We start from the raw sequence: 16,834 nt of genomic DNA on the forward strand, positions 1-16,834 counted from the left end.
GGATTAGGGGATATGACCATTGAAGAGGTGACATTTCAGCTGAGACATGAAGGAGTAGTGGGGCTGTGTGAAGGCCAGGGAATGACAGCACTTCCTTCTAGCGAAGGCAGAGGGCCCTCCAGCTATCCAGGACGGCCACTAATTGAATTGGTATGTGATTGTTGTGAAGTGAGGCCTGAGCATGGTATTTTTAAAAAGTAGTCCAGGTGATCCTCAAGTGCAGCCAGACCTGAGAGCCACCAGTTTAGAATCTGGGGGCTGGGGGAAGGGGAGGGAACGTGGCAAGAGCTAAGATTGGAGAAATAGGCCAGGAAGGCCAGATACAGAGCCAGCTCCATCATGAGGTAGTTGGCATTCCACTGAGGTGTGTCATGTAATGAGGTTTGCATGTTTGGGAGATCACACTGGCTTCGGGGTAGAAGAGGGATTGGAGGGAGGGGCGCTACACTGGAGGCTTTGGCAATGGCCCTGTCAAGAGATAATGGGAACCTGGGGTGGAAAGAAATGGAAGGATTCAAAAGTAATTTGGAAGCTACAACAAGTAAGACTCTATGATTAATTGGCTGTAGGAGGGTGGGGCAAGAGAGAGGTCCCAGGTTTCTGGCTTGGATGGCTGGGTTGGTGCTATTTAGTAAAGCTCAGGAAGAGTCATCATTAAATACGGTTTTGGACATGGATTTAAGGTTGCTTTTGAAATATGCAAATGGGGCTGTCCAGTGAGCAGTTGGAATATGTGGGACTGGAGCCTGGAAGTGGGATCGGGGCAGGAGTCCTCATATACAGATGGTCCCTGGAGCCAGAGAGAGGATTGGTGGGGTCCAGAAAGTGTGTGGGGAGTGAGAAGGCTGCCCAGGCAGCATCCTGAAAAACTTCAACATTTAAGGTAATGCTTTTCACACCAGTTGTTATGACCTGTAAGTGGGTCATGAAATCAGCTTAGCAGATGGTCACCCACATGAGCTAACAACAATAACAGTACTAATAACAACAAAGATAGAGTAGAATAGAAAATGTCAGAGTGCATTGCAAGCAGGAAGGATAAACTCCGGAATCTTTTTTTAGTTACGAGCATTGTGTGTATGAGAGAGAGAAAGTGTGTGAAATCTTCATGAAAAATGTATTTCTTCCTGTGAAGTATGGTCTCAAAAGCTGGGAACCCACTGACCTAAGCTGTGATTGCCGTCCCCCTGGAGATATGTCATTAGTCTCACTCAGGGAAGATTACGGCTCTCCAGGTACTTTTGGACTCAGACAGCAGAATTCCCTGAAATCCTTGGAAGAAAAAGGTGCTGTGAATACGATCCATTTCTCATCATCAGTAGCACTATTTACCTTAAAGATGAAACTGTACAACACCACTTAGAATATTTTAAAATTTTAAATGGCTCAAGAAATGCAGTATAGCCACTTATAGCCACTGCTTAATCACATTCATACTTAACTGGTACATGATGTAGATGTGGAAATTAACAGCTCAGTTAGGGAGATTTGCACCTCTGTATTAGCATTCTTTTGGAAGTTTTCTGTACAGCATAGCAGAGGATCAGTATTTCAAATTATAACGAAAAAGGATTGTCTCTTTCCAGACAGTAAATTACGAACATTTTATCTCTTATTGAATGAAGGCAAGATTTTGGTTATGCTACTATAGGAAGATGGAAGCAGCTTTTAGTCTACAGTTTGTTATATTTAACCTATGTGTATTGCCAGCATTCGAAGACTTTTTCTATGTTTCACAGAATCATGAACATAAATAAATTCTTGTTGCACGTCTTCTAAGTGTTAATATTTGGCTTTTGTAGAACTAACAGGATTCATGTGAACCGTGCTGCCAATTTAAAAAGAAATATCTGAGCCTTATTACTCTTAAGTTAGAAACAGTACAACTAAGTTGGAATCCATAGATGGTTTGGTACAATGATTTGTTTCCACCATATATGTTAACATAACTGGGTGGTTAAGGTGCTAACTGGTTCAGACACCACCCAGTGTGTGTCTTGACTGCTTCCTGGATACCACATAGCTGGATTATTTTGTGAATGGCCTCCTTTCTGCCAGTCACCCAATTCCTTGAGCACCTCAGTAGAGTAGCTCATGGACCTTAGAGCCTGACCCACCTGGTTTAAATCTCCAATCTCAAAGTCTCTGTTATCTCCTGGGTAAAATGTATTCATGAACATTCTCTTAGCTTGTCATCAGGATTAAAAGTTGGCAGAGAGTTTGCTAGAGTGCCTGGTATAAATGGTGACTATAACACTTTCCCCCCTACATACTGCTAAATTACTTAAAAAAAAATGGGTTGGGGTGCCTGGCTAGCTCAGTTGGAGGAGCATGTGACTCTCAATCTCAGGGTCTTGAGTTGAAGCCCCACGCTAGGTGGGGCTAGGTAGAGATTGCTTACATACATACACACATGCACACACACACACACACACACACACACACACACTTAAGAAAAATTAAAAAGGAAAGTAATCTCAGGCCTTTACACCTAGAAATACAAGGTAGACCCCACCCCAGCACCCTCCTTCCTTGACTTGCTTTGCAGTGCTCTCCCCAGCTACCTGTTACTTGTTCCTGTCCAAGTTTATATTTCCTGGGTGATGTTATATGAAATGTTTTCATGTCCAAAGCTGCCACTCTACTCAGCATCAGGATACCACAGGGAGAAGATCATACATAACTCTTCTAGGTCATTTTTTTTTCCTTAGGAAAAAATAATACATATTCATTTCAAAACCATTTTTAAAGTTAAAAGTGATAAGGTGAAAAAAAATGTATAAAGTAAAAAGGAAAACATCTTGTCCCCGTCACACTCTCTAGTAACAACCACCATTAACCATAGAGTTGTTTTTGTGTGTGTTACTACGAAAGGAAAATGGGATCAGACTGTAAAATGTTTTCTAACTTTTTTGCTTAACCAAGTCTCTGTTGATTCCACAAGAATTGAGTAGCTAGTTTGAGGCAGGCAGTCGGCCCTGGTTATAAAGTAGTGAATGAGCGGGGCACCTGGATGGCTCAGTTGGTTGGACATCTGCCTTTGGCTCAGGTCATGATCCCAGGGTCCTGGGATCACGCCCTGCATCATTAGGCTCCCTGCTCAGCTCTTTTCTCCCTCTGCCTCTTCCCTCACCCTTGCTTGTGCCCTCTCAAATAAATAAATAAAATCTTTAATAATAAATAAATGAATAAAATAGCAAATGAAGTCACTGTGATGTCAACTGTCATGAGTTTACAATTTGTCTTGTGCATACCTCCAAATGACTATAAAAATACTATTTCATTCTTTACAGGTATATAAACATATACTGGTAATTTCATTACACCGACATGCCATGATTTACATTATCTAATGCTCCATTGATAAATGTTTGGATCGTTCCCAGTGTTTCACAGTACAATGATGCCATAGTGTGAATATCCTTGTATATGTGTTATGGGTACTTGTTGAGATGTTTCTATAGGATAAATTCCTGGAAGTGGAATTGCTGAATTTCCTTCCAGAAAGGTTCCCTCCCAACAGCATATGAGAGTGACTGTAGCCCTACACCCTCACTAAAAATGGGTTTCATGAGTCTACAATCTCTGTCAAATTAATAGAGTTTAACATTATTTTTCATTACATTAATGATTTTGAAGATTAAGGGATTTAAACTATTTCCCTTGTGAATTACTTGTTGTGCCTTTTACCCAGTTTTTTATCGTTCGTATTTATCTTCCTCATTGAAGACCTCTCCCTTGTATTTGGGATTTTAACTCTGGCTCAGTTATTCTTGAACATTGCTTTGAGTGGTGGCTTCTGACCTACTCACTTAATGATCGCTGTATTTACACATCCAAGGAGCATTCAGTTGGGAAGCCACGTTATATTTAGTATAAAATAAAACTTTGTTTTCTACTATAGAAGAACATTTGAGGTATAGATAAGCAGACCTACTCTTTGAACTGGTTGGGGAGTTCCAGCTGCTTTTTATCTTTTGCTGTCTCATGGAAAAAACTTTGTTGACTTCCGGTCATTCGCAGGATAAAGTAAAAGCACCAAGGTCCTTTTGTTCACTTTGCCCACTCAGTACCTCAACTCCAGCTAAGTTAGCTTATTCACCATTACCCATTTTGTTTTTCTCTGCGTTCAGTCTTTATTCAATACCGTTCCCTTCTTTCTCTTCCCAGAAGGGCCTGTGGAAATGCTAGCCATCTATGTTGACCAACTCACATCTCACCATCTTCATGACACTGGCCATAATCCTCCCAGTTTAAAATGATCTCTTCCTTATCAGTTCCTGAACACTTGTAATTTATGCCATGTCCAAAGCATTTATTATACAATATCTTGGTTTGTTTTGTCTGTTCGGTTGTGGACGCTAGAGATGTACTCCTAGAAAGTAGCTGGGGGCATTCAAAAGCCTAACTTAAAAAGCTAAGCTGTTTGCCTTCTGTAAGAGCTCAGCTCCTCCTCTCACTGGCCAGTCCAATTTAAACTGCAGACTTGTAACTGGCGCCCAGTGTTGTTCCACGAATTACAGGAATCTACACATCTCAATTGGTGGAGAGCAAAGTATAATATTGACATTTATTTTTTAAGGTAAAATATGAAGACATGAAAAAAAAATAGTTCCTTTTTCTCCTTGTAGGACTTTGCCCCCCAAACTTTTTAAAGATTTTATTTGAGAGCATGAGCGAGCATGAGCAAGGGGAGCAGCAGAGGGAAAGAGAGCAACAGATTCCCCTCTGAGCAGGGAGCCCAACATGGGGCTGGATCCAGGACCCTGAGCTCATGACCTGAGAAGGCAGACAGATGCTTAGCCACCCAGGCACCCTGACCCAAACTTCTTTTGGTGGTGTTTAGTCTTCTTTGTAGGTATTTTTTTGAGGGACACATTTGAGAAACAGCATGACAGTCCCATTTTTTATAGCTGTCCAGTTGGTTTTATTTTTTTTTTAAATAGTCAACATACAACATTACGGTAGTTTCAGGTGTACAGCATAGCAGACAGACAATTCTATACATTACACGATGCTCCCCATGGTAAGTGTAGTCTCCATACAACATTATTACAATATTATTGACTAGATTCCCTGGATTCCCTGTGTTATGCTTTTTACCCCCTTGGCTTATTTTACAACTGGACATTTGTCCTCTTAATCTCCTTTATTTTGCTCATCCTCCTACTTCTCTCCTCTCTGGCAACCACCAGCCTTCTTTGTTTAAGAGTGTGTTTCAGTTTTGTTTGTGCGTTTTGTTTTTTAGATTCCACATATAAGTGAAAGCCTATGGTATCCATCATTCTCCGTCTGATTTAGTTCATGTAACATGATGCTCTCTGGGTGCATCCATGTTGTTGCAAATGGCAAGATCTCTTCCTTTTTTACAGCTGAGTACTAATGGTGATGGCCCACTTTGAATCACTAGTCCTTGCTTCATTTCCTGATATGTCTTTGCTCTTTGGCCCTTGATAGCCATCTCAAGCTCTTTTTGCTCTGAAGACCTATTTTCCAGCTAGGATCCATGGCATTCTCTCCGGGTACCCATCCTGGCTTCACATGCTCAGCCTTAGATAAAAAAAGAGCTCCAGCCTCCCCGCTCTGGCTTCAGGTGGCTTATACTGGGCAAGCCTGCCATTCAGTAGAAGAGCATCATATTTTTAAAATTATACATTCACACATCTCCCCTGCTGGACTGCACTCTCCTGAATGGGAGCCACTAGAGCTTATATCTCTTTTCCTTTCCTTTTTTTTTTTTTTAGTCACACAGTATCTCATATTTAGTAGTAGTAGTACAATAAATATTTATTGAACGGATGAATGAACCTGATATTCACTAAGTAGATTTGAAAGGAATGTAGTTGCCCTTTCAATGAAAATGCCATGTATATCCTGAGCTGCTTAATTATTTTTCATCTATAACTTTCAGTATAACAGGATTCCTCACACATGTGCCAGCACACAAGCAGTTTAGATGCTCCTAATCATAGTATTCGATTCAACCAATTAAGTGATTCTGTAGATACTCTTTACCTCCTCCCATCTCAGTGGCATTTAGATGATGCTGTGTGGTGCCCTCAGAGTTTCTGAATGCACCCCAGGGACTGTTTCAGGAATGCAGGTTCTGGCATGCTGTCTCCAACAGGCTTTACTCTGCTTTATTTATTAGGGTTCCGCCTAAGGCTGCATTGAAGAAAAAGGGTCTGTTGGAAACCATGGCTCTCTAATGCTTTGCAGACCATTTTTGCAGAATGGTCTAGAATCCCAGTCTTGCATGTCTCTTGTAAATATGGTTCTCAGCCCTGAGGGTGGCTAGGTGGGACCTTTGTAGCATCTGCATGTCAGTATGGGCTTGGAATGAGGGTGTCAACATCAGGCCTTTCCCAGCACAGAGTCTGCTTCACATTCCTGTGCTCTGAGACCCATCCGTTGCAATGTGTTTGGAAGAAAGGTTGTAGCATTGGCATGAAGGACCCTGTCCTCTCTCCCTGTTCTCTTTCTCACTGCTGTCATTTGACTGACTGTGGGTCTTTTCTACAGCATGGCTCCATGCTGCTGCTTACTAGTATTTGAGGGGAGATAGTTGGACTGTTCAATATAAATCTGGGTCATCTTAGTATATTATACTGATGCACTCAATTGTTTTCTCATTTAACATGTTATTACCTAAAAAATGCAAAGGGTTTTAAAGCTTTCTCTTTCTTAAGTATATACAATGTTGGGCAACCACCACCACTATCCAGTTCCAGAACTTTTTCATCATGCCAAACAGAAAAGCATTCCCGTCCCTCCTTCTGCACATGTTCTCAGATGTGTCTCTGCTGTGTTGTTGGTGTTTATGAGTTGCAAGGGTCAGCTTTTGAAGACCAGATGTTGCCCAGTCTCCTGCCTGGAAGCTACAGTTCAGTCCATTTCTCCTTGGCTGATTAAGAATATCGTACCCGTAACAACCCACAGTATAGTTGAAGACAAGTCACTCAATAACCATTTCTTTCTCAGTGAAACACCCAACTCCTGTGGCCTGTCCTTGTCCCTTTAATCTATCCTGTTGACTTTTCATGACCTCCTATAGACCCTCAACAGCCTCTTTAAAAATGTACAAAACTGGACATGATAGTATAATGACAGCCCGTACTGAATATGGCAGAAGCGTCCCTTGGTCCTTTAATAAGATTGTCTGTCCTCCCATTGAGACATGCTGCCAAGTGTGGCAGTCCTGCAGTGGACTTGATGTCGGTGGCACGGGGAGCCAGGCGTTGGAAATGACTCATTTCTGACTGGGGTGACTGCTGCTCACCCCAGGGGTAGGGAGCCCAGGAGGAATGGGTGACCCACTTTCCCAGCTTGGAGACAGATGAGCTCATGGCGCTTTTCATACTGAAATGGGGGCTTTTGCCCTCTCTGCACTCTAGATTGATAGGAAGTCTGGCATCTCCGTACACAGTGCCCTCCATCGCCTGAACTGTTAGCGAACCCCAGGGGCTTACTTGGTCCAGAGGGCCAGCTACTATTGGTAGTGGTGGTAGCTACTCCTAACAGAAATGGCTCTGTAGTCAGCCTCATGTACCAGCCATGCACATGGCTACATTCCCAGTTGTCTGCTTATTATCTGAATTTTCTTTGTCAGAACTAGGCTCATTATAACCTCACTCCACAGCAACCTTTTTCTCCAAATTCCCTGACTGGTATTAGAAACCTTGGCATTATCTTTCACTGGTTCTCCTCCTTCACCACCCGCACCATCCCCATGTCCAGCCCATCACCAGGTCTGTTTGATGAAGCTTCTCAAGTGTCTCTCTCTAGCCACACCCCCCGCACCTCCCTCCTTCCAGTCCTGGCACAGACTGTCATGGCCCTTCGGCCAGCCTTCAGCAATGACACTGTAACTGGTTTTCTCTCCCCATGCCACATTCACCATAGTTTTGCCAAAATTATTTCTCTAAAGGATAGACCTTATTATTTACTATCTTTCTATTGAAAGAGATAATGAATCTAAAATTACCCAGAGTAATAACCCAGTATCTCCAGTGTAAAATTATTCTTCCTTCGCCTGGCATGTATAGCTCTTAATGGGATGACCTCGCTATATGTTTCAACTTCATCACCTGTCCTTCCCCTTAGAGAGCTTGAACTCCTGGCACACAGAACTGCTGTTCAGGAAGAAGGGGGAAGAGGGTAGAGCTCTGAGGCATCAACTCAGAGAACAGGGAGCTTTCTCCTGGGGCCAGAAGCATGGTGTCTTAGGGAGCCACCATCCCCAGCCCCAATTGGAGGTGATCAGCTTTTGTGCTGGGGCTTTAGGCAAAGCAGGATCATCAGGATAGGTCTGCAAATAGAGCAGTTTGCTCACTGAATTCCTGGAGCACACAGTTCATAGAGTTAGGGGTCAACAGGCCAGGAAGAATCAGGACCATTTTTCAGGACAACTAATCAATATAAAGTGATGTGGGTAAAAAATGTTGAGAGATTTGGAGAGGAGCTTTTTATTTGTACCAGATGATCTTTATATATCTGAGGCTCAGAAAGTGCTTGATAAATGTTTGTTGAACTATTTCTTTCTGCTACTTTTTCACTCCACTCTGTTAATGTATTGTTTGCTTACAACTTTATATTGCATTTAATTCTATTAGATTCATTCTGATTTTGATAAGCCATTTCTTTCATTCACTTAAGAAGGTTTTATGAAATACCTACCATATATCTACATTAGTACATTTGTAGGGCAAAGATATGATGACTGTTCTTCATGAATCTTCATAGTGAGACAGAGATAGACCTAAGATGTTTATGCACAATCTCTCCCTGTATGTTTGTACATTACCATATTTTTCTTTCATCATCCCAGACCATGTGTAGCATTTTCTTCTCTCCTAGCCAAGTTAAGAGAGATCAGTAAGATCACTTACTTCTGTGATGCAAGACTTTGTTTGTATTACTATGCATAATCATCATATGTATAATTATTATATATTTATGTGTATTGCTTATGTAAAGAAAAGTGATCTGATAGAGTCTGGAAATTTAGCCAAAGATATGGTTTAAATCGCAATTTTTTAGACCTTGTCCAAACCCTCAAGAGGATTTCCATTAAGGTTGTTTCACCTCTTAGTAAGATTTCTTTTTGTTTGTCTTTCCTAAAAAAGAGTCAGCCTCTTGGAGTCCAGTGTAAGTAAAGACATAGATAGTTTTGGAAAGAAATCAGGAACGTGCACACGTTTCCTTATAGAATCATACTTCTGGAGCTAGCCCATGGTCCCTGAGAGCTCCCTTCTGCTGGCATTAAACATGACGAAGACGTTGACTGATCCCAAGTGGGAAGACAAATAGAAGTCAACTAATACTTCCAATTTCAATCTCTTAACATACTTTTCACCATTTCTTTTTAAGTCAAAGAACTTGTGCCCCCTTAAAAAAAAAAAGAACAAAAAACAATGGGTTCTACTGTGTGGACAGAATAAGCCACTTTTTTTCTGAGAAAGATACCTGTGACTTTCAGAGGCATCAAGTACTCTGTTAACATCTTGTAACTATGAAAAAACCACATCCCTCTTCAGCTGCTCTGTGTGCCCTTGGTTCAGATCTTCATTTTATTCTTCGGGGAGCTGAAGTCTGGGAGAAGTAGGTTAGCACACTTGGGAAGGGAGTCCGCCACAGGCCTGTTGCTGGACCACACCAGCATCTGCTGGCCGGACCTTCACTGGCTCACCCTGCTTGCCTGGATTCAGCACCCAGTATGTCAGTTCACTCAGCTGCTTTTGTCCTCCTGGCTTTTGGTCTCCAGGTCTCGTTTCTGACCCTCTCCTCCATCTGCCCCCAACACACAAAGCCACATTTCCCCTCTCCCTGCTGAAGACCATCGTCACCTGCAGGTGTAGCAGAGCTCTGGGACCTCTTCCCTGGGTGGTATTTTCAGGGCCCCTCCCTGCTTCTTTGGCCAAAGGAAGGACAATTCAGTTGCCCCAAAACCATTTGCGGACCTGCATCTGCTGGTCCTCAGGGGACGCCCAGCCTGTCTCCTCTGAGCAGCTTTCTGAGATCAGCCCCTCCTCAGCCTTCCCCTTGACTTTCCTCTCACTGACTTCTGCAGCTTCTCTCTATCCTGTCCTTGGAAATCTCTCGCAGGCAGGTAGACGGTGCACTGTCTCCCGAGTGATGCCCGTCAGGGTGCCTTGGCACCTGGCATCCTCCTTTGCCGCCAGTACCTTCCTCCTCGGGCCCCAGCGGCTCCTGATCATGTCATTGATTGAGTTTTGTTTTGCCTTTGGAAGCAATGTCTGTCAGCGTTGTTGGGACAGCCCGGAACCAGAAGCCCCCTTATACTTTCCCCTCCTCCTGTGGACTCAGACCTGCAGCACAGACTTCTGGTCCTCCACGCAGACAGAGAAAGTACGGGGAATTCAAGTGGTACGATCTTTCTGGTAGTTCTCCGAACTAAGGAACAAAGGTCGTGCGTGACAAAGCAGACTTGCTTTTAGCAGAATCGAGGGATTTGCTTTCTTCCCCCCACCCCCCCCCCACCCTCGTAGACAGTACTGTATCACAGTGGAACCTCCAGAGCAGAGGAGGAACCTCGGAAAAGAGAGCATCCCTTCTGCTCGATGCATCAGGGTCCGCGTGGAGGAGCAAGCTGGCACTGGCTCGAGAGGCAGGCAGAAAGCGGCTGGGCTGGTGCGGCTCCTGCCAGGGCGCCGGGAGGGCGGGGAGTGGCGGCCACCAGCAGTGCCAGCGGTGCCAGCAGTGCCAGCCCAGACCAGTGTGCTTCAGCCCTGGATGTACTTCCCTGATCTAGAAAATGGACGATTAAAAACCCCACAGGAAAGCAGCTTCTTGCCCAGGCCATGCTATTCACTAGCCGGGGAAGTGTGTGTCTGGGTGCAGAAGCGAACTCAGCATCTGCCCGTAGCTTTCCTTCGGAATTCCTCCTGGAACTCTTCCAGACACACCCTGTTCCGGAGACATCCTGAGGAGGTCATAAATTTTGCTGGCTCTGCATTATTTAAATTGTGCTTAGTCATTCATTCGCAGAAAATCTGGAATATCACTTACTGTCTCTGTGCTGTCATTTTCACAAGTGTTTAGTACAAAACTAGTTCCATCACAAATGAAAATACATCTCCTCTCAAGCAGACACCAGCACACAACAATATTGTAAATTTGGAAATGTGTGTCATCTGTGTTCACCCATATTAGATATTAAAGGCAAAATTAATATGTTTTTACCTTTTTAAAAAATTGGAGATACTTATTTCAAAATAGTATATAAAAATTTCCTTATATACAATAATGTACCCATATATTAATTAGCTAAGTACCTAGTTTGGTAACACAAAATACCTAGATTCATTTTACACTTACCAATTCCATAGAGAAATTTAGCTTATACAATGCTAAGTGCATTAAAACATCATCATATTAAATGTGCTGTATTTATTTGCAGGAGCTTTTTTTTTTTCTGATACTTTCCATAGGCCTTTTCTTTTTTATCATTGTTTATATTTTAAGCATTTAATGGAGTGATTGGTTAGAGGAGGGGAAATATCCACCTCTCCCAATCTTTAGGAAGACACCAGCTTGATGTAGTGTAAAATTAAAGATATTAAAGATAGGATGTTGAAAATAGCTCCAAATAGCATCCTCTAATGTTATTATTTATGGAAAATATTTTATATCTATATAGTTTTAGAACTACCTTTAAGATATTTATTAAGTACCCCCAGTGCAGGTCCAGGGAAGTGTCATTGCAGGGACATCTCCCTCAGTGAGTTGAGGCCAGAGAAGGACAAAGCCCTCTCCTCCCTTGCCTTGGCTGTCTCTCTGCTCCTACACTGTCACTTCTGACACCCATGGCATCATACTGGGGTGCATCCCATGCTAATGGTGCTGCTGCTGTACCAACCGCCCATCCTCAGAAAGCTCTAGGTCCCAACTAATGCCACACATCCCCCTTGGTACTCACACCTACTGCCAGGTTGGTGAGCTGGCCAGCTGGCCTCCACGTCCATCCCAAGTGAATTTCCGCAGCAGATCCAAGCACAGGATTTAATGTAGTCCCATCCTGGGTCTTCTGTCTCAGCTCATTTTCTTACAATGCCCTGAGAAAATGCTTCCAAAGAGGGAATTTGAAGTGTGTTCCTGATGAAAGCCACTCAGGAAAGTTCATTTATCCTAAGAGAATGTAGCCAGAAAGAAAGTTAAAATGAGATGCACAAGGAAATGATTGGTTTCTTCAGACCATAGCCAGTTTTCTTCCTTTAATTTGTAAAGATTCCTTAACTTTCTGAAAGCTTGTATTCTGGACTCAGGGATCTTTTCCACACAAAGAAGGAGTGTGTTTTTTGGTGGCAGGTTATGTTTTGTTCTGCCCATGCACATCTCTTTGGCCCTGTTTCCATTAGGAGATGAAAGCATGGAAATTAAAAAACAAATCACAGGAATGAGAAGATTACTGAATGACAGCACTGGCAGGATCTACCAGCGTGTGGGCAAAGAGGGAGAAAAATTAAAAGAAGAACCCCAGGATTTGGATTCAGTCTGGCCCCCGCGTATGAACTCCTCTGCTGAGGCACCACAGAGCCTCCACCCATCTTCACGTGGTGCGTGGAATGAGTTACCACCGCCCAGTGGGCAGTTCTCAGGGCAGTATGGCACCCACTCTAGAACCTTCCAGAGTCAGCCCCACACTGCTGGCAGCTCCAACGGTACGTACGGTTATCAGACAAAATGCTCATAGGTGGGAGAGTGTCCGAATGTGTTGTATTTCTAAATGTCCAGCATGGTTTTTGAGTTCAATACATTAAACTCTCCCCTAGTCACATGCCTCGGCTGAGAAATGCAGAGTATTAAAAAAAAAAAAAAAACAGAATTGGGAAACAAAACTGAGGCTCTGTATTAGAAGTAATGATTTCTTAGTAGAGATTTTAACCCTTTAAAAAGTGAAAGCTATCATATGCCAACATACAGATATTTTTGTCACAAGAGACTGAACTTTAGGGCAGAAGGAATTCCCCTTTGTCACTGAAAGGAGCTTCTGGTTCTCTGTGTATCATCAATACATCCTCTTATTTTTTTGCTTTTCTTTGTTATCACACAAGTTGTGGTTAAAGGGAGGGACACACATCCCAGCATCCTGGTGACACCTTTGCTTTTACCCCACATTCCAGCAACTGCACCAGATGATCCTAGTTGTAGGACTTGCTTCATTAGAGCTGAAAATTGTTCCTTTAGAGTAAAATTTCCTTAATTTAAATTCCTAGTTGTTCAGAAAAAAAAATAAAAGATCAAATGGAAATTATTTTCTTCTAAGCTTAAGGTAAAAAATTGATAATTTTTTTTCTGGATGTGTTAACTTACCATCCAGTAACATTGGATGTTGCTCCATAAATTGTATATGGATGTGCAGATCTATATTTTTCAGGAAGAGGACAAGAGAAAGTAAGACTGCATTTTCGGTTTCCTTGAAAGTTAAGGATTTTCTTTTCCCATTCATTATTCCTTCAAGAAGGAGAGAACTGTTTAGATTTTTTTTTTAACACAATTTGCAGGAACCAATTCAGAGGCATGAAAAACCATCCTGAGATGCTGCTGATGCGACAGGAGGGACCCCAAGAGATGTACAGGAGTCTTCCATTTCTCTCAATATTGCATAAGCCAGGATCACATTCACGTGCTGGCACTCTTCCAGATTAGGGGGAGGTGGCTCTTTAAAGACTCCCCATAAAAATAAAAAAAGTTCTCCTTAACATTAGAAAATGATTTATAACAAGCTGAAAGGGTTGGTTTTGTCCTCTAAAAATGATAAAGACAGTACTTAGAATAGTAACTAGGAAAAAAAAAAAGAATAGTAACTAGGAATATTCTATATAGGCCCTCCTAATTCACCTGCCGTGGAAGAAATGGCAAGAGAAATAGGACACCCTTAGATGTGTATGAAGTTAGTTCACCCCACATCAAGAAGTTTTGGGCAAACAGCATTCTGTTTTCCAGTAACAACAAGGATGGTGGATTTACTTGGGAAAATGTTATTAATGTTAAAAGTTAGAAACATAAATTCCCCCATATTGGTTTGAAAACAGATTTTTGCACTTATTATTTGCATATTTTTGGTAGAAATTCATTATATCAGTTTGCTACAACTTTGAGTGTAGATAAATACACCACTCGAAGCATTCATGATTTTGCGTGGTGAATTTTTTTTTACAGTATCCACAAATAATGCATACTGTGAAATTAAAATTACATTTAATCTATAATAAAAGACAGAATTGGGCGAATGCCTTAGAACTTGCATTTCCCCTTGGATCTGTGAGAAATGCCAAGTGACAGCAGCGCAATCCAGTTCACAGTTGCCAGGCTGGACACAGATGCTGGAGGGAAGGCTGCAGAAAGAGCGATCTTCCAAATGTTCCACAGTATTCCAAGGACAAGGGGACAATCTGTGTTTACTTTAGTAGGATAGTTTTATTAAGGAAAAGATACTGAATTTAAACAGAGATAAAGAGATTAAAGTGAGGGAAAGGTAAACTGTGGGAATGGAAGAAAGCTGTATGAGGATCTCCTTTACAAAGTTGAAGAAAAGCCAGGGCACCAACACCAAGTGACAGGTTCGAGTATCTCCTCCCATATACGCCCTGCTCCCCCAGCTCTTCCCTGCCCCACAGACATACCGCCCCCAGAGAGTGATCTAAATGTTTTCATGTGTTGACACTTCTTAATTTGGAGAAACATGCCTAATACTAGAAAAAGTAATTTTTAATAGACACATTTGATTTTTTTAAAAGAGTTTATTTATTTATTCATGAGAGACACAAAGAGAGAGGCAGGGAGAGACAGAGGGAGAAGCAGCTCCCAAAGCTGGACTCGATCCCAGGCCCTGGGATCACGACCTGAGCCAAAGGCAGACACTCAACCACTGAACCACCCAGGCATCCAGATACATTTGATTTTCAACATGAAACTTTATAATGTGCAGCTACCAGGTTTTTCTATAAGGCTGTTCTCAGAGCTCGTGTTTTTGTGCAACATAGCACAAGTCTCTAGTGGATTTGTATGGCACCGTCATCTGAGATGCACTGGTGTGACACTGGGGAGGCCTGCTGTGGTGGCGCATGAGCTGCTGCGCACCGGGCTGTGCAGAAGCCTGGATGCTTAGCCCAAGTCAGCTCCTGACATTCAGGTGGTAACAGTTATTGGGCACCTTTTCCTTAGGCCCTGTTGCATAATAACTGCACATGTTTCAAAAGGCTGTCAAGAGGGTGGCCCGGGTGGCTCAGCAGTTTAGTGCCGCCTTCAGCCCAGGGCGAACCTGGAGGCCCGGGATCGAGTCCCACATCGGGCTCCCTGCATGGAGCCTGCTTCTCCCTCTGCCTGTGTCTCTGCCTCTCTCTCTTTCTGTGGGTGTCTCATTAATAAATAAAATCTAAAAAAAAAAGAAAAAGAAAAAGGCTGTCAAGATACCTTCCTTTTTTTTTTTTTTTTCTTTTTCCTCTTTGTAATTTTGTTGTTGACGTTTGGAGTGTGCCATTCTTTTCTTTGACGCTTAGGAGACCATCCCGCGGTGAATTCGTCAGTTGGATCAAACTGTTGTACTTGCAACTGCCAGTCAACGTTGCAGGCCATCCTCCAAGAACTCAGGACCATGCGGAAATTAATGCAAATTCAAGCAGGTACCGAGACCAGGTGGGGGGTGCAGTCCCCTGATTTCTAATGCCTATCCATCCCTGTCCATTCTGGGGTGCAGCGTGACAGTGGGGAAGCCATGAAGTGTCATAGAGGTGCCGGGAGGCCCTCTTGGGAACATGGACAGGCCTGGTGAAGACATTCAAGAGCATAGGTACATGAGGTGTTGCCTCTGAGGCCCTGCTTGGGGCTTGTCTCCCTCATATTCAGGATCTAGAAGCTTGAAGATGCCTCATGTCTTGTCCTCTTTAGTTGCACCACACCTCTTCCGTTCTTGCTCATGTCAGTCAAGTCGTGGGGTGGACAAGCAGTGAGTCTGCAGGTTGGGGTCAGAGTCCCTGTTCTCCTCATGAGGTTGTGTGACTTCTCTGCTCTCAGATGTCTCATCTGTAGCTGGAGCATTAATATCTAACTCACAGGCTGCTTTTCAAAATAGCAGAAGTTAGTAAGCATAAACGAACTTGTAAAGCATGAGGCAGGCAGAAACTACTTCATTAGTGTTGTTCTAAAGGCCAGGAGTGGTTCATAGACGTCTGGGTCACCACGATAATGACTGTGGTTCCTAATCTCCACCAGTGCAGGGGCAATGCAACTTTTTGGTACCAAGGTATAGAAAATAAGAAAGCATTTCATTAAAGCCTCCTCCGGTGAGAGAAGCCTCCTCCTGGAGTAAGAAACAGCCCGGTCATAGACGGTCAGCATCCCCACCCTTGCACTGTAGAGAGATTTGGGAAGGTCATCATTCAGAAATCGTACTTGGTGCCATTTAGTGAATTCTAGTAAAATTGTAATATTTAGTGATGTGGCTTGATATAAAAAGCTTACTACTAAGACACCCCGTCACCCAAGAGCACATGAAAGTGAGGTGAGCCAAAGAACCTCTGAAAAGCAACATCCAATTGTATGTGCTGAATTTGGTCTAAGCCCAAGGAAAGGATAAGCATTTTGGTCAGGCCAGTAAGCATTTAACTCATCTTGTTCTACAACAACAATCCATGTTCTTATTGACCTAGAAAAAGTTACTGTCTCTTAAATAAGGAGCAGAGAAAGAAAGGTTACTTCATGACTTACGGGTTCTTTTCTCAGAAGAAGAATTTGTTAGCACGTAAGAAAATATGCATATGAAATGGTAATGATTTATTTTTTTACTTAAGCTCCTTACTACCAAAATGGCAAA

At 42.8% G+C, this 16,834-nt stretch overlaps 1 protein-coding gene across 10 annotated transcripts in view; it reads left to right on the forward strand.

The window, feature by feature from the left end:
• The window catches only part of BEND7 (BEN domain containing 7), a 79,960-nt gene that overhangs the window by 13,355 nt on the left and 49,771 nt on the right, over positions 1-16,834 (forward strand). For all 10 annotated transcript variants that reach the window (XM_041765826.1, XM_041765824.1, XM_041765822.1 and 7 more), the window contains 2 exons: positions 12,378-12,680; positions 15,522-15,644. In XM_041765826.1, the coding sequence (XP_041621760.1) occupies positions 12,378-12,680; positions 15,522-15,644 (426 nt within the window). The remainder of the gene's footprint in view (positions 1-12,377; positions 12,681-15,521; positions 15,645-16,834) is intronic.

This window comes from Vulpes lagopus, chromosome 8, assembly GCF_018345385.1.
Source record: "Vulpes lagopus strain Blue_001 chromosome 8, ASM1834538v1, whole genome shotgun sequence".
NCBI lineage: Eukaryota > Metazoa > Chordata > Mammalia > Carnivora > Canidae > Vulpes > Vulpes lagopus.